A 27444-nucleotide genomic window follows, 5' to 3' on the forward strand; every position below is an offset into this window, starting at 1 on the left:
AAGGTCATTCGGTTCGCCTGTATATTTACAAGTAATGGATGACGATTTTCTCGCCAATTGGCTATGTTCATTCGCTCTTCCATTCCACGTCATGATAATTTCGTAATTTACTCGTCCATCTCATGATAATTTTGCTCCGGAAAATGTTCTTAAAATTGAAATAGAAAAAGAACAAAATCGAATTTTTGAAAAATCGCTTCGAGGTGCACACCCCCAAGCTACAAACTAACTTTGTGCCCAATTTCATGAAAATCGGCCGAACGGTCTAGGCGCTATGCGCGTCACAGAGATCCAGACATCCAGACATCCCGACAGACAGAGAGACTTTCAGCTTTATTATTAGTAAAGATTTAGTCCATCGGTGTACAACTTAGATGACGTATTAAGCTGTCATGCTTTATCAGGTGTAAAGCTACTTTATCTCTTTATATTAAAAAAAAGTAAGGTCAAAGAAAATTTTGAAAGAAAGTCTGTGGCGGTCCTGCGTCCAGAAGACCCCATAGCACCTACAGCCTTGACATTTTGTACAAAATTACTTCGAGTCCCAGTGGTTTGCACCTGGGGTTTTGTTTTTGAATCTTGAATTAGTTTTTTTGTAATTAATTTTTTAAAATCAAATTTTGCGTAAAGTACCTATTACTGCCTATTAAAGGGGTTACAAATTACTTGCACACATTAATATTACATACCGTTGGAAAGGGTAAAATTTTCCTTGTTCTACGCAATTTGTTTCAATGCTCTAACTTCAATACGGCGGGAGTTATTTGCGTTTTTAGCTCGACCTTTTTTAGGCTTAGCTAAAATTTAGGCGCTACTTTTTTCATTAAATCTATTAGTAAAAAGTGAAGGAATTGTCCCACAGTTTTCTTTTCGACACCACTGAAAAGGGCGGCTTTTTTATTCCAGATCTAACTCGACCTATGGTCGGAAATCTATGACTTCGATCTCCAAAGAAAAAAGTTACAAGCAGTTTTAATCAAGTTCGAAAAATCTCATTTCCATTCAAATTATTGATGTTTTATTTGGCGTTGCCATAGTTGCGTCTTTTCGATTAGTTTGTTTGTTCTTTTTTATTCACAAATTTTAAGGGTTTCGATTTTAACGGAAAATCTTAGGCTCAACTCAATTCAAGCCCCGAGCCAAAAAGCAAAACATATTACAGGAGACTACGAATATGAAAGCGACTTTTCAAAAGTACACAACTGCCGTTTTGCAATGCTCAGGAGCCTCCTAGAGCCCTTACGGCTCTGCATGTTGGTACAATCTATTTTGAATACCGGGGAAGTGGTCCTTTTTGTTAAAAAGGGAACTCAAATTCTGTTTTTAATCTCTCTTTCTAATTTACGATTTAAATCTTTGTGAAGCAATCTTAGGGGGATGGTGAGCGTTAATCGGGGGGATGGTGAGCGGGGGGTAGAGCCCCCTAGTTGTTAATAAAAAAACAACAATTTTCAAATCTGTATTGAGCTAATAACAAGAGTTTAAATAGGCCTCCCGGTAAATTCGAACATGATTCAGCCTCAATTAGTTCAGATTTTCGAAATAATTGTTTTTAATTTTATTCATTTGAAATTTTAGTTTTTTACTTTTAGTACGCACTGTGACAACTGGTTGAATTTATTCAAGCCTTCTTTCTCATCTTCTCTGAAATTCTCTCTGGGCAAAAACTCTGGTTAAAATATGACCATGGTACATTTGGCGCAAATATTTCTTTTTTATATTGAAATTTAACTAAAACTTTAATAAAAAGTGAACTTAAAAAGAATAATTTAACTTTTATTATTAGATATGAGTACCGGCACTCCTTTGTTTAACATTAATTTTTAAAATTAATTATTTTTGTTATTATTTTCCTTACTTTCGTTCGATAATATTATTTTCTTTCCCTCATAGCGTTCAGTTTTTTTTTTTTTTTTTCAAGTTAAGGAGATGAATGCTTGAGATAATCATAAATTTGACTGGATGCAAAAACTATTTTTAAACCTTCAGTGCACCTTTTTTCGGTTAACTTTTGAGAACCATTTTGAAATCAGAGACTTTTATATTCTGAAGCGAATCACACTTGATCGTAATCACATATTATGTGAGAAAAGAGTTTAAGGGGGTGAAACAGACATATGGGTTCCTCTGCTACTATTATTTGTATTAGGTCCCACCGGTATTTTCGAAAAGAGGGGCAACAATAAATAAGTTTTAGAATGAGTAATTTTTTCATATTCTATCCTATTGAATTCGTGTTGGTCCGCAGTATTCAGAAGTTGAAGACTGCATCAGCTTTAATTGAAAAATTATAGCTAACATTACTATTTTTTTTTTCCAATGGCGGGTACAAAAAATAATTCTGACATCAAAACAGATTAATAAATGAAAAAGTAAATGACAAGAAATAACAATAAAATGACAGAAGGAAAAGTCTATGGTCCCGTTCTGGGTCTCGAACTTCCCAATAACGTTCCTACAAACCCTTGGAGCTCAGCGTAGGGCAGCGTTTAAGGTAAGCACATTCTCTAGGTTCTCGAAGATTACAGAGAATCCAATGGGGGTTGTTAAACATTTTAATAAGCTGTAAACGCTTATCAAGACAGTCTTGGCCAGTAGCAAGTCGGAATTCTGCAACAGCTTTCATTCTAGGTCAGTTTGAAATATTTTGGATGTCTTTCCACCAGAAATTCTGGCGGTTCCTAATTGCTTGTTATTTTCAAAAACTTCTTTTCGTCCACAGCTCATTTATTTTGCACTAGTGGTACCCGCACGGCTTTGCCCGTAATAGAAAAATCAAAAGGTATTTTGGTTCGCCTGTATATCTACAAATAATGTATGGTGAATTTTCTCACCAGTTGGCTTGTACCCATCTTACGATTCCACGTTATGATAATTTCGTATCTCGCCAATTGGCTTGTGCCCATGTTATGGTTCCACGTTATGATAATTTCGTAATTTACTCTACCATCTTATGATATTTTTTTTCTTAAAATCAGAATAGAAAAAGAACCACATCGAATTTTCGAAAAATCACTTCGAGGTGCACACCCCCATGCTACATACTAACTTTGTGCCAAATTTCATGAAAATCGGCCGAACGGTTTAGACGCTATGCCCGTCACAGACATCCTACAGACATCCAGACATCCAGACATCCTCCGGACAGAGAGACTTTCAGCTTTATTATTAGTAAAGATAGAAAAAGGCGTTCCTTGTAACGCCGAAACACGTGTCTGCAGTAATCTGCCATTTGTGCTTTCTGACGCTGTTATTTCTTACATGACTAACTTTGCGTTACGAAACGGTTGAAAAATTGCTGTTGTTTTGTTATTATTATTATTATATGTTTCTTATTAATAATAATTTTCTGCTCAAATAATGCTATGCAACTTCTGATTTTTCCAACAGATACGCTTCGGCCGACGCCAGTTTCAGGTCCATGAAGGATCGGAACATCGATCAGAGCGTCATCATCACTGGAGAGAGTGGTGCGGGGAAAACAGGTGGGTGTTTGACACATTCCGTTCAAATCCTTTAATTATGAAAATCAGCGTAGCCAATCACACTCAGACGAGAGACTAATGATCATCATATTATTTTGATTTAGTTAAAATATTCTTTATATTTTATACTAGCTGATTTGCCCGGCTTTGCCCGGTCTACCTTGAAAATAAAAATTGTGTCAAGTGATGTATATTCAACAATCAGGCGTACAAAATAACTAAAAAAAAACCATCATGATTTCCCTTCCAAACAATGACGAGAGATATTCGGAACTCCAGCGCTCGAATACGCTACCTTGCGGTGATTTACAAAACTGCAAATGAAGCGTTCCACGTGTGTCTGTTGACGTAAACACAGGCAGTTTGTTCTGAGTATTTATTAACGCAATCGATGTGTCTTAGTCTGCTTTCAGCTACAGAAATTAATTCGTCACTTAGTAGTATTCTCGAGCTTCTCAAAATAATGTTAGTTTTCATTATTTCCTTAATAATTGGTAAAAGCGAAAATACTGGATTAACAAACTTGAATAACGTTATACAAGGTAAAAATTTTTATTGTTTTGTATGAATTTGTAAAAATATGGGTTTTTTTTAAATCTTAAATTAATTAAACTTATCATATTTTACAGCAGCATTTAGTTGGAATGGACAGTATGCAAAATATTTTCTTGAATATATTATCATAGAACAAAATGAAAAATGTTTAACCGAGAAAGAATTTACTTTATTCCTTTTATTCTCAGCTGAAAGGTATCGCCAAATTTGTTTAGGGTTATAGTTGTGGTATTGTGCGAGCAAAGTAGCCTTGGCGAGATTTCGCGTTTTTAGTTAAACCATTTTCAATATTTATCATGAGTGGAATAAAATGGTAGTAAGATTACAGAATTCGATAAGTAAAAAGAAATAATTGTCAATCAACTGAAATGAAAACTACCACCATATATCTGTGAGAATTTTGTTGATGATTTGCATAACATGACACAATTAAATCGTAACTCAGAAATTAGAAAAATCGAAACAGAAAATTTTTAAATTAACCGATTCGGGAATTCAAGAGAAATAACTCAGCTACAAATGGAAAACAAGTGCTAGCCAAAGCAAAGCAAAGAAGTATCATCTTCTTTTGGTAATAATTTGTAATGTCATATTAAATTTTCTAGCATTAATTGTTATTCTTGTCAGGCCACAATTATTATTTAGTTTTATCAAGAATTGATAAATATCGAATTCAACATCGTGAAAATGGCTGCTTAGAACTATGAACTACGTGTACTTTGCATTATTGTTTGACGTTTAGTAATGATACTTGAATTCTCATTTCTTTCTACGTGGGTCAGAATATCAAGAAGACTTTGAAAATTAATTTAAAAAGAATAAAGCGAAAAAATCATACGTACGAACAAAAATCACAACACTTTTAGCATTTTCTTCGTTACCATGTGCGTTTGTTTTAGTTTTCAATTCCGCCATTAGACAGTGACTTCAGTGCCCCCTATAGTTCGTTGGAGTTGCGAATTAAAATGCTTTTAAGAAATTAAATCCAGAAAGATGATCTTAAATGCGTAACCATGGAAACACAAAATAAAATAAGATTAAGGAATTAAAATGCGGAAGAAAATGGTTCACAATTTGAATGGAATCGCGATTTCTTATACTTGATTTAAAAAGGCTTGTAACTTTTTTTCCTTTTGAGATAAAAGCTTATTTTTTCGACCATAGGTCGAGTTAGATCGGGAGTAAAAAAGGTCGATTTGTCCAATGGCGTCAAAAAGAAAGCTGTGGGACAATTCCTTCACTTTTTATTGATTTATTTAATGAAGAAAGTAGTGCCTGAATTTCAGCTAAGCCTAAAAAAATTCGAGCTAAAAACGCTAATAACTCCCGTCGTAATAAAGTTAGAGTATTGAAACAAACTGCGTAGAACGCGGAAAATTCTACCCTTTCTAACGATATGTAATAGTAATATGTGCAAGTAATTTTTTACCCCCATATTTGACAATTTATGTGAAAATTAGAAGTAAATTGGAATAAAAAAAGAACTATTCATCGAATTTCGTTCGAACTGGTCTGCAAACCTTTTCAGGACTTAAAGGAACAAACTGTGAAAATTTCAGCACAATCGGCCGGGTAGTTCTCGAGTTTTGCGAGTTCAAACACACAGGCGCTTTTTGGGGACTTCATTTTATACTACGTAGAGATAAATATTCGGCCCACTGCGGATAGTGCTGGCACTCTTTTGCGTTCACGACTAACAAGTAGCTCATGTTGAACTAGGCAATTTAGATTATTTTAGTGTTTGCGATTGTTTCTCTTCCGATTACGTTGTATGTGTAATGGTAATAGTCTGTTTATTGTTCGTGTATGTATATACGTCAGGAGCGTGCACAGGGGGGAAAAGGGACACCTGTTGGTTCAGGCCCGAGCCTGAAGCAAGCCCAATATTTTTAAAGTTAGGTGTGACATATAGAAGGAAGCAAAATTGAACGGGGCCAGGAAAAGTCATTTATGACTGATCAAAATTTCTGTGAACGCCTCTGATGTTCATGTGTGTTTATTAATAAATGAATCTTAAATCTTATATTAATACTAGAGGACCCGACAAACGTTGTTCTGTTCAAAGTTTGTAAATTGAAAAGTTAAAATTTCAATAGAACATCAAATGTCTGACTTCTTAAACTTCATATATTGCCTAATTTGTTCTTTCCACCTAAGTTAAAGATCTTCCACTGCACTGATCGCTTAAGTGATTGGTCAACTACTATCATCCAAAGATTATTTTGCACTTTTTAGTTCATTTTGCTACGAAAACGTGTTTTTTTTAGGTTTTTAAACTATTATTTTATTTTCTTCTTTTTAGTTCAACTTGTTTTACGAAAAAATATCGATGTATGTGTGCGGAAATCATATCTACATTTCTCTGAAAATTTGAGATGCATTTGAATAAAAGTTTTGTTCAACAATGGTCTGATCAGCAATGAATTTCCAATTGAAGACTCACCTAAATTTTGGCATGAAATTAGTTAAAAACAATTATATTTCATGTTCTAATTACCTTGGAACATAGGAACAAATTTTGTCTGATGCAGAAAAATTAAGGGTTTTTGTAGATATTTTTAAATAATTTTTGCGAGCATTTTTTAATGTTTTTTTTTTTTTAATTTTTCCTTTTTCACATTATTGGATTTATGCCAAAATATTGATTAAAATTGGAGGAAACTGACAGTTAAAAGAGTTAATTAATTAATTTGATAATAGAATATTGCATTGTCATCGGGTGTGAGGTCGGGTCTCTTCCGATTACGTTGTATGTGTAATGGTAATAGTCTGTTTATTGTTCGTGTATGTATGTACGTCAGGAGCGTGCACAGGGGTTAAAAGGGACACCTGTTGGTTCAGGCCCGAGCCTGAAGCAAGCCCAATATTTTTAAAGTTAGGTGTGACATATAGAAGGAAGCAAAATTGAACGGGGCCAGGAAAAGTCATTTATGACTGATCAAAATTTCTGTGAACGCCTCTGATGTTCATGTGTGTTTATTAATAAATGAATCTTAAATCTTATATTAATACTAGAGGACCCGACAAACGTTGTTCTGTTCAAAGTTTGTAAATTGAAAAGTTAAAATTTCAATAGAATATCAAATGTCTGACTTCTTAAACTTCATATATTGCCTAATTTGTTCTTTCCACCAAAGTTAAAGAATCTTCCACTGCACTGATCGTTTGTGCGTCTTTAAACTCCATCATCTTTTCCTTTAATAATGTACTGATTGGTTTGATAATATTTAAAGTATTCTTGACATTGGTGCAAAAATTAAGATGAATTTCAGCAGAGAAACAAATGTAGGTACTTTCTGATCATTTGGTTAAGAAAACCTAAAGCACCGATCCGGTCACTTGGTTAAACTACGACGACAGAACACAAGTTTTGCGTGAACCTTCCAGTACTTTACTTTAAAATATTTCTCGGGGCCTAAAATCATTGCTTTCAAGAAATGAAAAGGCTTCAATCACTCTCTCTCTCTCTACGTTTTATCTATTCTCAATTGACAGATCATAGAAGGAAATTTCATTACAAAAAGCTGGCTGGCTTTCTTATTGTCCTTTGGCAACGGGTCAAATATTTATTTCAGTTCTCGCTCAACAATAGGTTAAAATAAATATTCATCATTTAGGAGATATAATCATCCAATGTTTAAATTAATTAATTAACAAAAACGTTTCCGATTCGATCCATCGCGCTACGAAACCATGCTTGCCACAACTTAATTACACACAAAAAATTTGATCAAAATCGGTCCAGCCGTTTAAAAGCCTTACGTTGACAAACGTCCGCAGAGAAAATGTTATATATTAAGACTAAAGAACCCGACAGAAGTCGTTCTGTTCAAACTTTGTAAATTGAAAAGTTGAAATTTCAATAGACTATCAAGTGTTTGAACCGTTTTGTTGAAAAAATAAGTAAAAAGAAAATGTTTTAAGCTACTTGGTGTCAGAATGTGTATAGTTATTAAAACTTGATTTATCTAATGTCCACTGAGCAGTTGTTTTAACTATTTTTTCTCCTGTACTTGATGGTTTGTTCCTTTAGCCATACTCAAAGGATAGAAAGCAACGATAAAATCGTCCTCAGATATTAAGTGTAAAAAACTAACTACTCATCTAGAACAAACGGGAAATCCCGCTGCAACATCCCCCATATGAAAAAGAATAATACAATCGAAAGTATATTGTTTAAAAAAATGATAAAGGTAAAAACAGTTCTCTGAATAAGCGAAAATGACTCATCCCCCCCCCCCCCGCCCGCCCGTTTCTCCTGATGTAAAATAAACACATTTTCAACTAAAATGAGTAATAACTCTTTAAAAGCAAAAAGCAATTCTTTGCAATTTGAAATATTTCGCCAAATAAACAAAAAATACAATAAATTACATTAACAGTAGCTTTAAAATGTAAACAAATGTTCACGCAACTCCATTGTTTATAGCCAAAGTCGCCAAGCCACCCGAAGATAAAGATCTTCCACTGCACTGATCTTTTGTGTACAGAACTACCCTGTTGTAATTTATCTGGACGAAAATAAAATTTGTTTTGTCTTTAAATTCCATTATCTTTTCCTTTAATAATATAATTGGTTTGATAATATTTAAAGTATTCTTGACATTGGTGCCAAAACTCAGATGAATTTTAGCCGAGAAACAAATGCTGCCAGGTACTGTATTTTCTGATCATTTGGTTAGAAAAACCTAAAGCACCAATCCCCGTCACATGGCTCAACCAGGGAGTCAACTACGACGACAGTACACGTGTTTTGCGTGAACCTTCCAGTATTTTCTTCTTAAATATGTCGCGGGACCTAAAATCGTTGTTTTCAAGAAATGAAGGCTTCACTCTCTCACTCTACGTTTTATCTATTCTCAGTTGACATATCACAGTATGAAATTTCATTACAAAAAGCAGAGCTGGCTTTCTTATTGTCCTTTGGCAACGGGTGAAATATTTATTTCAGTTCTCGCTCAACAATAGGTTGTTGTTGTTGTCGCGTCCAAAGAAGTGCAGAGTGCGAAAGGTTTAAATGGCTCCAAAAGTCTTAAAAACAAGATCCGCTAATTCTGGAGCCCGATGACTGTAAAGGATTTCATGTGGTGGTGCTCCAAGTTGGAGGAGGGAGCGAATAATGGCCTGGCAATTAAAGACATGGTCCGGGGTTAGTTGTGAATAGGGACAGTGCCTGCAGATGGGATAGGATTTAATATTATTTGATAGAATCTTCATGCCCTTGAAATGTCCAGTACGTAGCCTAGCTATTGTAGAAGAGAGGTTTCTTGGGCAGTGGAGGTCAGGGATTGTTGGCTTGCTGAAAAGCTGATTATAGATCCTTCGCCTGGCTACAGCATTAACGTCTTTGAAGGTGGCTGTTAGTGGTTGGTCTTGGTCTCGTGCCTCCTTTGCAAGGGCATCTGCACACTCATTTCCCTCGATTCAACAATAGGTTAAAATAAATATTAATCATTTGGGAGATATAACCATCCAATGTTAAATTAATTAACAACAAAAACGTTTCGGATTCGATCCATCGCGCTTCGAAGCCATGCTTGCCACAACTTAATTACACACAAAAAATTTGGTCAAAATCGGTACAGCCGTTTAAAAGCCTTATGGTGACAAACGTCCGCACAGAAGATTTTTATATATTAAGATACATAGAGTCTTATAAAAGTTCTGAAATCTTTAAATCTGAGGACGCAGGAAACTCTTTTAAGCTTCAGACACATTACTTCTAAGAGTTTATAGGAACATTCAGTGTGACTTGACTTGCATACATTCTTTTTTTGAAGTAACAACCAACTAAAAAGCAGAAATCAGATTAATAAAACTAAAATAAAGAAAATTTGTTTGAATCAAAAACTAATGCTGAAAAAAAGTACTTAGCATAAACCTTTTGAAAGATGTATTTCTTCTGAAACCAAAGCATCGAAATAATTCTACTTGTTCTGTTTAGAATGCTTCAGAAGATATACTAATGCTGTGTGTGTCTAGGCGGTGTAGTCACCTTTATGTTTTCTGATAAATCGACAAGTGTCTGAACTTAAATGATGACTAAATAACTATAAATTCTTCATTTATATTGCTTATTTCATTAAACAAACCTTGTTATTTGTTAATTCCTTCGTTCACATTTTTATGGATTGATTTATTTATTTTGCATCAGTTTATAGGTATGTCGAACGTTAAAATTATTTCTGCACCTCAGAGCCAAAGGAACGTAAGTCACATTATGATAATTTTACAGTAGAGAATTATCATCGCGCGCTCTTTTAACGCTGGTAAAAAATTTTAAAGGATTTTTTTAAAAAAAGAATGGGGTGGTTTCCTCCAGTCAAAAGTACTACTTTTAATCATTGAAATGGATAGAATGAGCAAAAAAAAATTACATGGATCCAGAAAATACTTTTTCCCAACAGTTTTTTTTTTTAAATTAATTTTTTTAAATGTACGATTTTTCAAACAAAGCGTGCTCTTTATGACGTCATAAATGATGCAATGTGGCGCATCTTTCTACTATGTTTCCACGTTATGATAATCAAGCAGCGAATTAAAATTGCGCTCTACGCTTGCTATTAACCATATCGTTGCCAATACAAGTGAGTAAAGATGCGAATTAAATATTTTGTTCCGTGAATAGCAACATTGAATGGCATTTCATCATTTGTGATGTCACACGACAGAAGTGTAAACAATGAAAACGCAACGATTTAAGTAATTTTTTAAAAATTTTAAATTTAAATAAATTATTTAAAAAATGGTCAGATCCTATGTTTTTAAGCATACATTTTCAGAAAAAAATACTTTTAAAATTTTGGAAACGTATTTTTTTTCTGAAAATAACCTCATTACATTCATATGTCTCGATGTAGAATAGGCTTCTACATACAATACACTAACAAACAGAAAATCGCAAATTTTGGACTAACGTCCTTCTGGCTCTGAGGTACAGATTTGTTTAGAAGCAAAGCAAAAAGTGTTGATTGAAAAATCGAAGTTTTTCAAATGTCAATATTACTTTATTAGTGAAATATAACAATATTTAGAATTTTTGAGACAGCAGATTGAATAAACATTCCCTAGATTAAAAAATATTTTCGTTTTTCTTTTTTTCCCCACTCACATTTTGAAATAACTAGTCATCAAGGTATTTTTTAGCCATCCTGATGATCTGGATTCCGGGAATTTTCGAATCCGCGATAAAATAGACATATATCCCTCCCCCTCCCCCACCAAAAAAAATGCACGTACGGCTTTTACATGACATTTAAGAACCTGTTTATCACAATCGGGCCTGTTTTATCCTTGGAAATTGCAAAAAAAAAAAAGTACGCAACCCTTCTGGTCGTTTCATGAACGTTTTTTTTTTTTTTTTGATCCTGCTTTATTAAATATTTTCCATCTCGTCGCTAGAGGTCCTCATAATCGTTGGAATGTTGCCTTGCTCGCTTGATATTTTAATTTCGATGCTATCTTATTGCTGATTATTTTCCCGATCTCCCATTTCTGTTTTCCGACGAAAATTGCCATTTTATTTCTAAACAACTCGAATGTTCTCCCCGTCCGATGTACTTCCGCCGTCTCTGAAGAAAATGGTTGCATTTTCTTAACGTCGTCGGAGAGGTAATCAAAATAAAACTTTTTTAAATGTTACGTTCCTTACGTGTGGTGAAATATTAAAAGTTTGTGAAGCACTGAGTAATAATTAAAAGATGCAATTCTGCGCGGGAAGTTTCTTTTTTTTTTTCTTTCTCTCCCAACCACCCTTCTCCATTTCCTCCTTTCCTTCCTTTTTTTAATCTTTCAATTGCTGTAAAAGATTTGAAAAAGAAATATTTTCTTATTTCATTTTTAACACGCCAAACGTGGAAAATAGTGTTTTTGGATCAAAATGCTGCTGTTTATAATTAAGAAGTCATTTTTTTTTAAAGCTGAACACTTTTAATAGTTGATGTCTTCAATTTTCGTAAAAATTTCAGGATGTGTCAGTGGTACTATGATGAGAAAAAGCGAAGTTTCTTTTTCTAAAAAACTGATTAGTTTTTCCTTGAGTAGGGGTCAAAGTTTAGGATCGTGAAAAAAAAAAGGCTAAATATATTATTGCTTTGCTTTAAAAGCAATGAGTGAACCAAGCCAATTCTTTCAAATGTGGATACTACTTGATACTAGGTACATGCTAGCATAAATACTTTGGTAATTCACTCATGGCTTTGCTGCAAAGGTCAATTGAAACTGCTACTTTTTAAACTTTTTTTTGCCTTGTTTAGGCCCGGATATCTGCTAAAGCCATGAGTAACCCTCGTAAATAAGTATATAATTAACTACTCACCACAGTATAGTACTAAGAAAACTATAAAATAACTTTCGTTTCTCTTGACTTTAGTAGTTAAACGGTCTCAAAGTCGACGATTTTTTTTTTAAATGCCCAAGTTAGAGGTCAATAACTTTAATCGCGACGGGTCCACAACTTTGGGACGCAGCTGTAGTTATAGTCCGAGTGGTTTAGTTTAAGGTCCAGGTTAAAAACCCATGGCAACTAATGAACTTTTTAACTACGCGGTCTCAAAGTTCATAATTTGAAACAAAAAGAATCGCAGTTTTAGGTCAATTACTCTAAAATGCCTGAGTCAATAACTTTGAACAAGAGCTCTAATTATGCTCTACGTGGTGTAGCTTTAGACTCATGTCGGTAAACCATGAGATCTAATCATCTTACTTAATTAAACGGTCTCAAAAATGATGATTTCAGTATAAAAGAGCGTTTTTTCACGAGCTAAAATGCTTGCTACTCAAAATCTTATGAGCTCAAACTTATATAAATACTAGAACGAATCAACAGCCTAATGTACTTTAAGCTCCCAAAATGTCATGCTTCCAGTGTAATGAAATTTTCTGTAACCTTGACCACAAATGGTAATTCTCCTCATAAATCTGATCCGCCATTTTGGAGCACTATATTTTGGAGATCCTAGATCCTCAGGATTCGGCTCTCGGAAGCTGAAAATTAACATCAGGTGAGTTTCAAAGACATCTCTACGCCTCTATAAAATTTTATCCCATTCGGAGATGATCGAGCGGGGACAGTTTGAAAAATCAGGTCATTTGACGTGTAGAATCACTATGATATAATTATTATGTACATTTCACCTGCATCTTCTGTCATTGTCTGACAAACCTGTGTTTTTTCTTTTTGACGTTATTGAGCAATCACGATTGCTTATTGCTTTCATTTGACTGTTTTTGGCGTTCCTATCATTTTATTTTCCAACCGCCACCCTCCGCACCATCACCGGTTACCGGCTCCTCACGATGCTGCTCCTATAGCGAAAGCCGTCTCCAGGTTGCATCCATGTCCTACACACACGCCCATACATACACAACTACACACGCACACATACACACACACATACACCTACACACACATACTCCTGCACACATACACATACACACACGCATACATATAGACACCTACACATACACACACACAAAAACATACACACAACTACCCACACATTCATGCCTGCACCCAGACTCAAACACATATGCCTACACACACATACACATACCACCCACCCACACACACACTTACATACACACAACTACCCACACACTTATGCCAGCACACAGACACAAACACACATGCCTACACACACATACACATACCCCCTACACACAAACACACATACCCCCACACACAAACACACACGCCTACATACACACACACTCGTGATTGCGAAAAACATAATTTGAATTCAAGATGTCAAAAATTCAAATTGAATTTTTTTTTTGTTTATTTCTTTTTGACGTTATATTTATATTTTTACTTTTGAGCCTTATTTAATAAATTTGTTTATTTATAAAAGTTTATTACTAAGTAGTATATATGCAAATTCTGCTGTAATAATGAACTCAATCTCTTACCTAATTGCAATCCTCTTACTAAAATATAGCATTGATTTATGAACATTATAAAGTCAAATATAACAAAATATTCATGCGAACTGTCACAATGTTATACCAGGGTGATTTCATGTCAACTGACCTAAATTTCTCAAATTGTCCCTGCTCGATCATCCCCGTATGGGATGGAATTTTATAGAGATATAGAGATGTCTTTGAAACTAACCTATGCAAATTTTCAGCTACCGAGATCCAAATCCTGAATATCTAGGAGCACCAAAATATAGTGCTCCAAAATGGCGGATCAGATTTGTGAGAAGAATTGCCATGTTGCGGTCAAGGTTACAAAAAATTTTATTACACTGGAAGCATACAATTTTGGGAGCTTAAAGTACATTAAGCTGTTGATTCGTTCTTGTATTTATATAAGTTTGAGCTCATAAGATTTTGAGTAGCAAGCATTTTGACTCGTGAAAAAATGTTCTTTTATACTGAAATCATCATTTTTTAGACCGTTTAATTAAGTCAGATGATTAGATCTCATGGTTTTCTGACATGAGTCTAAAACTACACCACGTAGAGCATAACTACAGCTCTTGCTCAAAGTTATTGACTCTGGGCGTTTTAGAGTAATTGGCTTAAAACTGATTCTTTTTGTTTTTTGTTTCAAATTATGAACTTTGAGACCGCGTAATTAAAAACGTTCATCAGTTGCCATGGGTTTCTAACCTGGACCTCAAACTAAACCACTCGGAATGTAACTACAGCTGTGTGCCAAAGTTGTTGACCCGTCGCGATTAAAGTTATTGACTTCTAAACTTGGGCATTTTTAAAAAATCATCGACTTTGAGACCGTTTAACTACTGAAGTCAAGAGAAACGAAATCCATTTTCTGTTTTTCTTAGTACTATACTGTGGTGAGTAGTTAATCATATACTTATTTCCGAGGGTTACTCACGGCTTTAGAAGATATCCGAGCCTAAACAAGCCAAAAAAAGTTTTAAAAGTAGCAGTTTCAATTGATCTTTGCCCTCAAAGGCATGAGTGAGCCACCAAAATATTTATGCTAGCATGTACCTAGTATCAAGTAGTATCCTTATTTATAACTAGTATGTTGTGGCCATCACGAAACTTTCTTCTATATTTTTCTTTTTTTTTTCTGATCCCTCCCCATGCTTGACAATATGCAATATTCCCAACAGAAACAAAATTACACATGCAAAAACTAGACGACCATCCCAATGTCTGAATTATTGCAAAAGCAAAGCAAAGAGCGAAGATTGAAAGTTATTTTTAAAGCCTTGCTTGAATTAATTACAAATATTTTATTTGTTAACAAACATAAGATGGCAACAGTTAAAAATTTTAAATCATTGAGATAATATTTCCGATCATTTCCATACAATTAAAATCACGAGAAATACGCAAACGACAATCTATTACGATTTATCTTTCTTATTGTTGCATTAAAAAAGCTATTTTTATTCAAAAAAAAAAAAAAAAAAAAAAAAAATCAACACCTCTTGGAGCGATTGGCGTCAAAATTGAACCAAAGCCTGTTTACATATGGATTAACATATATTCCAAATTTCAACCAGAACGTAGTATTACTTCTTGAGATAGGGCGCTCACAATGAAAAAAAAGAACGGGCGATTGCGCTACTCCATTTCTAGCTGTTGACACCAAAATAAAATCAGCTCTTATACCCAATAAGGGCTACTTGCCGATAAATTTTTCTTTCATTCCGTTCATTATTTCTTTAGATACAGCAGTCACAATTGGCGACAAAAAACGTTCTATAGCTCAACCCCCGTTTGAGTTATTGACACCAAAATTGAATCAGCACCTGTTCCTGTTGATGGCAACATATGGACCACATTTTGTTTGATTCCGCCTGTTACTTCCTGAGGAATAGCAAGCACGCGTAACTCAAAAAACGTCCCATTGCTCCACCCCCCTTGGAGGAATTCGCGCCAAAAACCAATGGGCACAAGTTCACATAAAGGCACATATGTGTACCAAATTTTGTTCGATTTCATGCGGTAGTTTTTGCTGTAGAGCGGCCACAAAAAACTGGTCACACACAGACGTGATACACACACATACACACATACACACAGATAGACACATTTTCCAAATATAGTCGAAATGAACTCAGCGCACCTCAAAACGTTCGAATCCGTCAAAATTCGAAATTCGAAAATTTGCACGAATCCAATACTTTCTTCTATATATTAGATATAGAAGAAAGTAAAAATTGTCTTGGTTCACTCATTGCTTTTGAAGCAAAGCCATCATGTATTTAGCTCTTTTTTCTCACGACCCTAAACTTTGACCTCGAGGACCAACAAGTCAAATTACAGAGGAAAGAACCTTCACTTTTTCTTATCACCCTACTAGTAAAATATCCTGAAAGTTTCAGGAAAATTCAAGGTGTCAACTATCAGGACCCCATTCACTTTGTCCAGCTTTAAAAAGAAAAAGACTCTTAAAGATTGTTTAGATTAATCGCATAGTTTCTGTTTACTCACATCAATGTAGACCAATTTGCTGCCCTCCTGTTCTTTTTTTGGCCCATGTTCTTCTAGCTAGAATAAATATTTTAACTAAATATACGGAAAACAATCTTTTATTCTTGCAACTGCTTTAAGTTTTAACTACCACATCTCTCTCTCTCTCTCTCTCTCTCAACTGCTTTTCTGGAAATTTAAATTCCCCTTTTACATAAAACTGGTCATATCTCAGGATTCAATGATTTCTCATTGACTTTCCGCCGCTAGGTAATTTACGAATTCAACCCTGATATGTTTGTGCTTATCTCTAATAACTAACCGGAAAGCCGGTTGAATCTCCGTTTCTAGGGTTTGCATGCAGCATAATTGAGTACCCTTTTTTTAGTACCAATCGAACGTTCCAACAGGACTCAAAAAATTTATTTATTTATTATTTTGCTTATTTATTTGTTTACTAGTGGCACCCGCACGGCTTTGCCCGTAATAGAAAATTAAAAGGTCTTTTGGTTCGCCTGTACATTTACATATAATGTATGGTGAATTTTCTCGCCAATTGCCTTGGTTAATACACGTAATGATAACTTCGTAATTTACTCGTCCATCGTATGAGAATTTTGTTCTTAAAATTGGAATAGAAAAAGAACCACATCGAATTTTCGAAAAATCGCTTCGAGGTGCACACCCCCATGCTACAAACTAACTTTGCCAAATTTCATGAAAATCGACCGAACGGTCTAGGCACTATGCGCGTCACAGAGATCCTGACAGACTTTCAGCTTTATTATTAGTAAAGAAAAGATTTATTTTTTGTGAGAAAATCAATGTTAATTTCAATGCAATCTTACTTAAAATCGTGTGAATAAAATGTGCCAATCATTAATTAAAATGTACGTCTTGAATAAGCCTGTCAGCATCACAATTTGCAACCAAATAATTACATAATGGGAAGCAACTATAGTTAAGGAGAACCTAGCCTGGAAGCGTCGTAATGCTGTGATTAAAATCTGCGTAGCCTTCATAATACTGCCAGGTTAGGTTTGCCCCAATTATAGCGTCCTGATTTAAATAAAATAACAAAACTTATTTTTATATGCATAAAATGTATATTTTACAAAATATAGATCATTGAATTTTCAGCTTTACGCAGAAAGCGAATGAAAAATTCTTTTTAATCTTGCAGAAAGAAAGTAACGATTATTAAACTGGAGGAATTTATATACTTGTGACGATTCTTATTACTAAAACAAATATTCGGAATTAAATATGGATTCCCTTTTTCTACATTTCTCCTCTTTAAAATCAAAAAACGTTTCTACTCAAAGCAAACTTCATTACACTGCAAAACTGCAGTCATTGATTCGAAACCTTAAACAAGAATTGGAATAAAGGGAAAAAACGGTTGATTTTTTTCCCCAGAAATAAAATCCATCAAAACGAAAGTTTCTTTCTTATCGTTCTCCCATCGTCTGGCAGAAAATCATTCTCATCATTCGTCTGGTACAATTCAAACATTTACTTTTCCCTCTGTCTTTTTATCATTATTATTATTATTATTCCCTCGGAATAGGGAAAAAAAAATCTCCTCGCGGTCTTAACCTTTGTAGCGCAACTGATCCATCACATGCAATGATGGATTAGTTTCGGCGAGGGAAAGGATAGAAATTATTTTTATTTCCTAGTTCTCTGGCTATTGTACACTCTTGTGGTAAAAAAAGGCCCTGCTATTAGAATTTTTTCGCTTTCTGAGTAGTACTTAAGGAACCTCCCCACTTTCCTCCCTCCGTTGTGTTTTTTTCCAGTTGACTTCTAAGCTTCAGTTTCTGTTTCGGGGCTTAGGAGAAGCTAACCTTTGTGCTTCGATTGAACAAGAGAGCTATGTGACTTTATTAACCTCTATGATTTTATGATAGCCGCTTCAGCTCGGCTGGGATTTTATCCTACAACTGTTTTCAGGATGCGAATTATTCTTGGCACTGTATTATAAGAAGAAAATCTAGGGCATTGTGTGCGAAACTATTGGTTTTCATTCTCCAGTTTTCCTCTTAATGTTTTTTTTTTTTTTCACTCTTATGCAGCATTGCAAGTCACAGTCATCTTTGAAATTAAGGAATAATAATTTACATATATTTATGGCCACTTATTTACTTTAATTATAGTGTGTCGAACTTTCTGAAACTGAATATTAATTCTTGTTTTGCGATGTCGAAGAAAGTTTCAAAAGCGCTTGGAAATTTTAGCGGAATTTTTATTTTTATGTTCTGGCATCAGTTTTTACAATCGAAATGAACAAATTTTCAAATAAAACTTAGGTAATATTTCCTCACATGATGAAAAGTGGGTTTCCAACTAAATTTCGATGAATTTGTTTTGCTATTTTAGCTGTTATAAACAACTACATTTGAAAAAGATTGTTTTGGGGGGAAAAGCCTTATTTTATAAACGTTCATTTAAAAAAAAATCGCGCTTTTTTTTATATGGATGATATTCAATTCGGTCAACTCCACTTTATTCGGATAGAAAAGTTTTAAAACGATGTTTTGTATGGAAATAGAAGTTAACATGACTTAACTCTACACTAATTAAGAGAAACGTGGAAAAAGACTTTTTATTAAGGCAAGGAGACCCGTTTACTCCACATCACAAGACGAAAGTAGTTCCATGTTTAAAAAACCATGTAAAGTATGTAATAGTCTGATAAGCAGATCACTTCTGAACTCATTGGTAAAAGAAACGATACGACAGGTGGATATATGCCTTGTATGATACCCTATTCCTATTCAGAGTCGCAACTGACTACAACTGTATTTATGTCGAGGACTGCATACTAAGTGCCTTGCCTCCATTATTTTATATACCGATAGATGGCAGCACCATCACCGGATCGAACAGTTAATGAGAATTTAGAACTAGTCCAAGAGCTAATAGCTACCTGGTGCTAGCACCCCCAGAGGTATCATTTCACTTGGAGGACATTGAGACCACGAGCATATTTAACGTCGCCCAGTCCCCTTTAATGACGACGGTGGGTCTTCGACCAGAGAGGATCGAACCCGAGACCCTCCGGCCCCGAGTCCAATGCCTTACCGATCAGGCTACCACGGCCCTTGTATGATACCCTTGAGTAGTATCAAACGCCAGAGAAAACTGAAAATTTTCATGTGGCCTTAAAAAGTGGAATACCTTCAAAGGAATAGATTTAAAATCAAAAGCAGCAGATAGCATCTGAGAAAGACATGAGAGAACACTTTCGTCTAGTCAATGCTTTGTTAATGTAAATTATGTCACACACACACACAACGTAACGGGAGATTCCTGAGCTGACTACATTTTATTGGTTCTGTTCGCTGTAAATATTCATTGATTGGTTCAGAATCATTAGATCACTTTAAAGATTGGATTTTTCTTGTGTATTTACAAAGTTAATCCCAATTAGGCTCTGAGAACACTTTCGTCTAGTCAATGCTTTGTTAATGTAAATTATGTCACACACACACAACGTAACGGGAGATTCCGGAGCTGACTACATTTTATTGGTTCTGTTAGCTGTAAATATTCATTGATTGGTTCAGAATCATTAGATGACTTTAAAGACTGGATTTTTCTTGTGTATTTACAAAGTTAACCCCAATTAGGCTCTGAGAACACTTTCGTCTAGTCGATGCTTTGTTAATGTAAATTATGTCACACACACACAACGTAACGGGAGATTCCTGAGCTGACTACATTTTATTGGTTCTGTTAGCTGTAAATATTCATTGATTGGTTCAGAATCATTAGATGACTTTAAAGATTGGATTTTTCTTGTGTATTTACGAAGTTAACCCCAATTAGGTTCTGAGAACACTTTCGTCTAGTCAATGCTTTGTTAATGTAAATTATGTCACACACCCACAAAGTAACGGGAGATTCCTGCGCTGACTACATTTTATTGGTTCTGTTAGCTGTAAATATTCATTGATTGGTTCAGAATCATTAGATGACTTTACAGATTGGATTTTTCTTGTGTATTTACAAAGTTAACCCCAATTAGGCTCTGGAATTTATAATTTTGAAGTAAATTTGAAATGAATATCTTACAATAATTCGATGATTAATTCAATTTCGAATGTACTATTGGGAATAATTGAGGCAATTGAGAATAACTTCCTTGTTTTGAAAGCTGTCAAGCTAACACACATTTCCCCTCACAAATTAAATCTTTATCAGTTTTAAACCAGTCTATCAGATGGAAATGATTCCATTTGGTTAAATCTTCCTTTCAAATAGCCTGTAAAAAAAAAAAAAAAAAAAAAAAAAAAAAAAAAAAAAAAAAAAAAAACTGGAGTCTTTTCGTTGAGTTACTATTGCAGTTCCAAGAGTAGGGGAAAATATTTGCAGTTAAAAGTATATTTGTCAGAACGCTCCTCGACGACATGCGATCTCCAAATGCATCCTTCCCAGCATCCAACAGTCCGTGAAACTGCAACCGTAAGTCGGGAGTCGAGGCTCCCCGAATTAATCACATTTAAAATAAAGTCGGCGACGAAAGCGTCCCAAGTCATCCCCGGCTTAAACCCCCCATCGTCGGCAGTAACTCTAGCGTGGCGAGGCAAGTGAGCGGTTAACGGTGGCTTTAGAACTTGCTACTTAATGGGCCACCGCGATTCCCAGGAATTTCATTCTAACTGTGACCGCAATCGAGTGGAAACGGGAGAGAACCTGCGAGGATTAGCCAACGAGCTGCCTTTTAAAATGACCTTTCCTCAGAAGATGCGGATGACGTTCGGGAGTTGTAAAGAATGCCGGAGTTGGGATGGAATTGGAAGCCGGATGATGGTTAGAGGATGGGGTAATTGAGGATGGGTGGTCATCACTTTGGGAGTTTGGCTGGGGGGACGGGAGAGTCTAGCGCTACTCTCTCAGATGACGTGATCGTTTAGGTCTCGTGTAGGAAAGATTTGTGGGGAATATCATTAATGGATAACACTATTTTGTTTCGTTGACGGATTAGAAGTAGTAATAAGTCAGCTCACTTTTGCTTTTCATCATAACAAAGTGTCTTCTATTTACATACTTGTGAACACGTAAACAGAAAACAAAAATCTTTTTCTATAACTCCAATGAAGTTAAAAGTTTTCTTTTTGCTCCAAAAAAACTAATAAAGTCCCAGTGATTCTGAATAATTTATTATGAAAAAAAGTTATAAATGAAAATTTAAATGCAATTCCTTGCATAGTTAACATTAACGAAAGCTAGGAAATTGATTTCAAACACTCTAAACGTTACAAATAGTATCGTCAACAGGGGTGACTTTGGCCTTTTTCGGGTAACATTGGCCCAACAAAAGAAAAGCGGTTGTTCTGTATTAGACCTAGGAGAGTAATTATCACTTATTCATTTCAAGGGACTAGTAAAAACAGCACTTGTTTGACTTAGTCATTACTGGGAGTACTAATTGACTTTCACTTGTTGAGTCAATATTACATAAAAAAGGCCAATGTTAACCTAATTGACGGTACACTTTTTTTTCCCTTGCTTTTTCCATAAAATGTGGGGTTTTTTGCATGATCTTTGTTTTTTTTCAGGGATTAGCGGTTAGGGCAAAATAAATGGAGATAGATAAGAAAACTTAAAGATAGATCGTATAGGTAGATAGATAGATATTGAGTGTGCAAAGAAAATTTTTTTTCCTTGAATTAATACTTATATATACACAGATAAAGATTGTTAATTACCATCGGATGTAGATTATGCATAGATTGCATAGATAGATAGATAGATAGATAAGATAAATAAATACCTTTGTGCTGAATAGTAAAGTCAGACCAAACAACGTAAGTAGAAGCACAAATTTGTAAATTACAGCAGACACGTGTTTCGGCGTTACAGGGAACGCCTTTAAGCTCATTATTTTTGCATTGAAAAAGACGTTCCCTGTAACGCCGAAACACGTGTCTGCTGTAATTTACAAATTTGTGCTTCTACTTACGTTGTTTGGTCTGACTTTATTAGATAGATAGATAGTTAGATAGATACATAGGGAGGTTGATATAGGTAGATGGTCAGTAAGAGATAGGTCCGTCATTTAAGGAACTTCAACGGGGGGTCAATGTCCGTTTTGAAAAAATAATGCATTCACATAAAATTGGACGTGCTTTTTGCTATTTTCCGAAAAAATGTGCATTGAGAGTACACCTCCCCCTCCCCTAACTCAGCCGTAGGTGGGGTTTGGTCTTTGGGGGACCATGCCCGTCCCTATGCCGGTCCCAAGCCCGGGTAAATGGGGAGGGTTTTGCGATGGTGTAGCATCCACGCATGTAAAACTACCACTCTTTACTTACGCTTGAGGAGATCTGTATCTGCCCAGTGGCTATCGAGTGGAACAGTGAGTAGGCAATGGGCACCACCGGAGTCAGGTCTGTACCTGGGTCCACGGTGTCTAGAGTCGTAAGTGGTTGGATTTCGTTCCCGTAAGGGTTTAGGGGGCCCCGGCCGAAAGGTCAGTACTCTGGAAGCCCACGATGGCATAGCAGAGCGGGGTTCCCTTTTGTGTACCTCCCCCTCCCCTCTCCTTTGGAAAAATTCCAAGCAACGCCGACCGTACTGGAGACAGATATAAAAAAAAAATTATACACATTAATATTGATATAGATAGATATAGATTGGTTAATATCACCACCAAATTTATTTAAGCTGCTCCCGACGGTGACAATCTTGGCGTGAGAAGGTAAATGACAAGTAAGCTAAACAGCCGCTTGCATACAAAGGAAAATGGCGTAAAAAAGCGAACCAGCTGGTCGCCGCAGGTGGTTAGTTTTTAATATATATACAAGATCCAATCCAAACTTAATGCAAATATTTTTCTTTAAAGTAATTTGTTAAACATATTTTCACAAACACTAAAAATTCTTCGAAGTAATGTCCTTGGGCCTCTACACATTTTTTCCAGTGTCTCTGCCATGACTGGTAAGCACCCTGAAAGGCGTTTTCGGGGACCTCTCCCAAGGTCTTCGTCACGACTGATTGGACCTCTTCTATGAAATACGAGTTCCTTCAGGTCTGCTTTTATCCGAGAGAACAAAAAGAAGTCTGCCGGGGCGACGTCAGGACTATAGGCGGGTCAGGACAGCGTTTTCACCTAGTGTTTAGCCAGAAACTCGCTGCGCGTTGTGGCAAGGGCTTCGACGTGACTTTTCCTCATCGCTAAATCTTGAGTAACAATGCGAAACACAACAGTAGACTGCATGTTCATTTCATTGGCAACCATCATGTTGGTCAATCAACGGTAAAATTCCAAAAACTGACGAACACAAGCCACATTGTTTTCGGTTTTGGTGGTTGACTGCCGCCCAGAGCGTTGTTCGTCTTGAGCCTCTTCCCGGCCTTCTTTACAGGTCTTTAACCAAATCAAAACTTGTGAATAGGACAGAGAAGAGTCCCCGTAAGCCTCACGGATCATTTTGTTAGCCTTCCAGAGATTTTGTTGGTTTCCTATTCCTATTCCTATTCAGAGTCACAACTGACTACAACTGTATTTATGCCGAGGACTGCATACTAAGTGCCTTGCCTCCATTATTTTATATACCGATTGATGGCAGCACCATCACCGGATCGAACAGTTAATGAGAATTTAGAACTAGTCCAGGAGCTAATAGCTACCTGGTGCTAGCACCCCCAGAGGTATCGTTTCACTTGGAGGACATTGAAACCACGAGCATATTTAACGTCGCCCAGTCCCCTTTAATGACGACGGTGGATCTTCGACCATCGAGGTTCGAACTCAGGACCCTCCGGCCCCGAATCCGACACTCTACCGATCGGGCTACCACGGCCCCATTTTGTTGGTTTAGCAACAAAACTCAATCGTGTTCCTTTTCATCCGTGACACGGTCGGCGCGCAGAGGTTAACATTAACTGACGTCCAGCCACTTCCACAGCTCGGAGAACACTGAGATCGATTTTCCGGAAACCCTTAAGGTTCCCTCCCCCCCCACCTAACCCAAATAGTTTGATTCCACTCCGACCAATAAAAGCGGCCCAGGAAATTCAATTGCATTACTTTTGGAATAGACCTTGTATATACATATACGTCAGATATATAAAACAAAATGTTTCATCGTGTGACGTCAAAGGTAAAGACAGCCACCTTGAATTGGAACGCGTTGTTGTCTTTTCTGCCAGATATCGCCTTTTGGTGATTTTTCACGGCGAGCAATCATTAGCAGAACAAGAATTGTTAGTTAGGTCAAACATTCATTCGGCGAAGTTTGGCAATGTCCTGAAACTTTGTTCAGGTAACCCTAGCGACTTGTACAGTTGTGTCGTCAACAGCGACTGTACGTCTTTTGGGATTGTTTTTTAAGAGAGAAAATGAGTCAAAATTAAGAAAAAAAATATAATTCATCATATGTTTTCGACCATGCTCTTTACGAAAAAAATGGTTTTGAAAAAATGGAAACCACCTAATTTCGCACTTAGCTGGAACAAGAGCAAATTTGTGCCAAGTAGCCACCGAATGTGAATACTATGGATTCCCTCTTTTTTTCTAATATGTATATTTCAGAAAAAATCGACAAAAGTGACATAGTGACAAAGCTTCTGGCTACATGTTTTAAAACTTCTGGTCTATATTTTCTGTGAACGCAATGTAGGTAGTGACATAGCAAATTTTAGCTAAATTCTAGTCGGCGACGATTGAAGTGACTCCTGTATAGGTTTTAGAAATAAATTTTCGATAGTTTTTCTACTTTTGTAACTTTACCACACGTCTGTTTTATCGTTTCAGAAGCTTGCAAGTGTGTGATGCAATACTTAGCCATGGTTTCCGGTTTTACGAGCGATCTTGAATGCATCAAAGAACAGCTATTGCAATCCAACTTCGTTTTAGAAGGTAAGTACAGAAGCTTTACTTTTCATTTCAAACCTTATGACGTTGTTTTAATACCCTAAATTGTTTTTATGTTCAGGAAATATGCGTGTAAACGCGAAAATTTTGCTGTAGGTTTGTGAGGGTTTTTTGTTGTAAAAGTTTAGTGTGGAAAAGGTAATATGTCTACTTTTATGGCGGACATATGATTTTAAGTATGACAGTTTGATTTAAATATTTTGGAATTCGAAATAAACACACTAGCACGCGGTAGAATTAGATACGTAGTAAGAGGCAAGTAAAAAAATCAATCGCCCCGTCCTTGAAAAAAATTTTGGATCCGCCCTTGATAACAACTAGCTTGATACCGAATCGATTTTTTAAGCAGGTCTTCAAGGGGGGGGGTGAAAAGCTTCAAAAATCTTCTTCCCCCACTCTTTTCTGTGAAGAAATTGCTCTATTTTGCTATACTTCTGTTTCCGCCGGGAAATTTTACTACGGTTTCGTTTCTTCGAAGGGGCGGAAATTTGACACCTGACGATTTCCGAGAACCGTAGGAACAAGCTCCGTTTTTCACACGCAGTTTGACTTTCAGTTTATTTGACAGGCTTCGCGAAGCAGTAACTTGTTTCAGTGACGTTTTTGGCGGAAGGGGATACATTGAAAGCCTATGCATATAAAACGGAAATGTTTCTAAAAAAGGATTTTGCATTCTAATATTAAGCAGTTACTAGATGTTTCAGCTCAGATGTCGCCAGACTGTCGATTGTGAGCTATTAGTAGCTCACAGAGAACTTTTTGGTCGATCGTGATCGTTCTCAGCTAGTTAGCTCATTATGTGCATTATTAATGTCTTTTTTTTTTTTTTTTCTTCCATGCTTTGCCGTAGATTCTCGTTTTACGCGAGGGTTACTCCACGGAACTGCCGCGTAAATCAAAACCGCATAAATTATGACTTAGTAGTCAAAATACATTTATTTGCATTGCTGAATCTACGCAAAATCAAATCAAAACTCATCCACGTAAAATAAAATTAAGGTGTCAAATCTTAAACCGCGTATAATCAAAAATGTGTAAAATAAACCCGCGTAAAATGAGTCTACTGTATTTGTACTGAAGTATGAAGAGGCGATGATTGAATCAATAAAGTAGCCTACTATTTATTTATTTATTTATTTATTTTTATCTATTTATTTATTTGTTTATTTATTTATTTATTTTTGTATAAGGGACATTCAAACGAAACCCGGTCACGTGTGTAAAGTAACGGTAAAGATTTATTAACTCAAAAATAGCCCCCAAAACTGTTGGCATATTTATACACATTAATATACTAGTCGGTCGGTTCATCTTTCAAGAAGCTAGTAAGCTGCTGTCGGACCCAGTCGGACCCTTCGTCGTCCGTTGTGAATCGATGTCCGTGAATAGCTTGCGTTAGAGGTCCAAAAACATGAAATAGAGCCGTTGTATAGATAGGCCGACGCATCAGCTTAAGTTTAGCCATTTTGGATCGGATTTTTCATTGTTGCACTGCTTGGGTTACCACAGCAATGTTTCGGATTTCGCCAAATTTGCCGAAAATAATATTTTATTTAAGAAACAATAGGGAAGTTTTTGATTTTTCAATTTTATTTTTATATGATAGAGTAACATGTATGAACATCATAGGTGAAAAAATTTTTGCGATACGATAAGTAGTTTTTTTTAATTAATTTTTAAAGTTCAAGCGCTTGTGACGTCAAATAGCATAGGAAGTGACGTCATGCGCTCTTCCGATAGGGGAGAAGCCGAAGGTCACGCATTCGACTTCGAAGACGAAACGTAAAAGGCTTATCTCCTCGCATTTAACTCCTCGCGTTTCTGGAACATTAAACCTCTCATCCCTCTCGAAAATATTCGAATATCATCATTGATGTTACATGAGGAAGATTATTTAGATTGTGCTTTAACGAATCCGGTCTCCATAGTGTGTTCAAAAGGATTGTTGAATTTCTAAAAAATATAAATATCAGCGAGCTCAAAATGTCCCTAGCGAAAACAAGGGATCTTGGGCGGAATTCTGCCCATTCGCGCCCTGTGACGTAGGCTCGTGACGTTTCAGAAGAGCGCACTTTTGCGCGTGGATTTTTAAAAATTCATTAAAAATCAACCACGGTG

General features: G+C 35.9%; 1 protein-coding gene across 1 annotated transcript in view; it reads left to right on the forward strand.

The window, feature by feature from the left end:
* LOC129235127 (unconventional myosin-Ia-like) overlaps positions 1 to 27444 on the forward strand; it is a 343494-nt gene that overhangs the window by 197483 nt on the left and 118567 nt on the right. The window contains exons 5-6 of the mRNA XM_054868818.1: positions 3391 to 3485; positions 25207 to 25311. Of these exons, the coding sequence (XP_054724793.1) occupies positions 3391 to 3485; positions 25207 to 25311 (200 nt within the window). The remainder of the gene's footprint in view (positions 1 to 3390; positions 3486 to 25206; positions 25312 to 27444) is intronic.

This window comes from Uloborus diversus, chromosome 2, assembly GCF_026930045.1.
Source record: "Uloborus diversus isolate 005 chromosome 2, Udiv.v.3.1, whole genome shotgun sequence".
Taxonomy (NCBI): Eukaryota; Metazoa; Arthropoda; class Arachnida; order Araneae; family Uloboridae; genus Uloborus; species Uloborus diversus.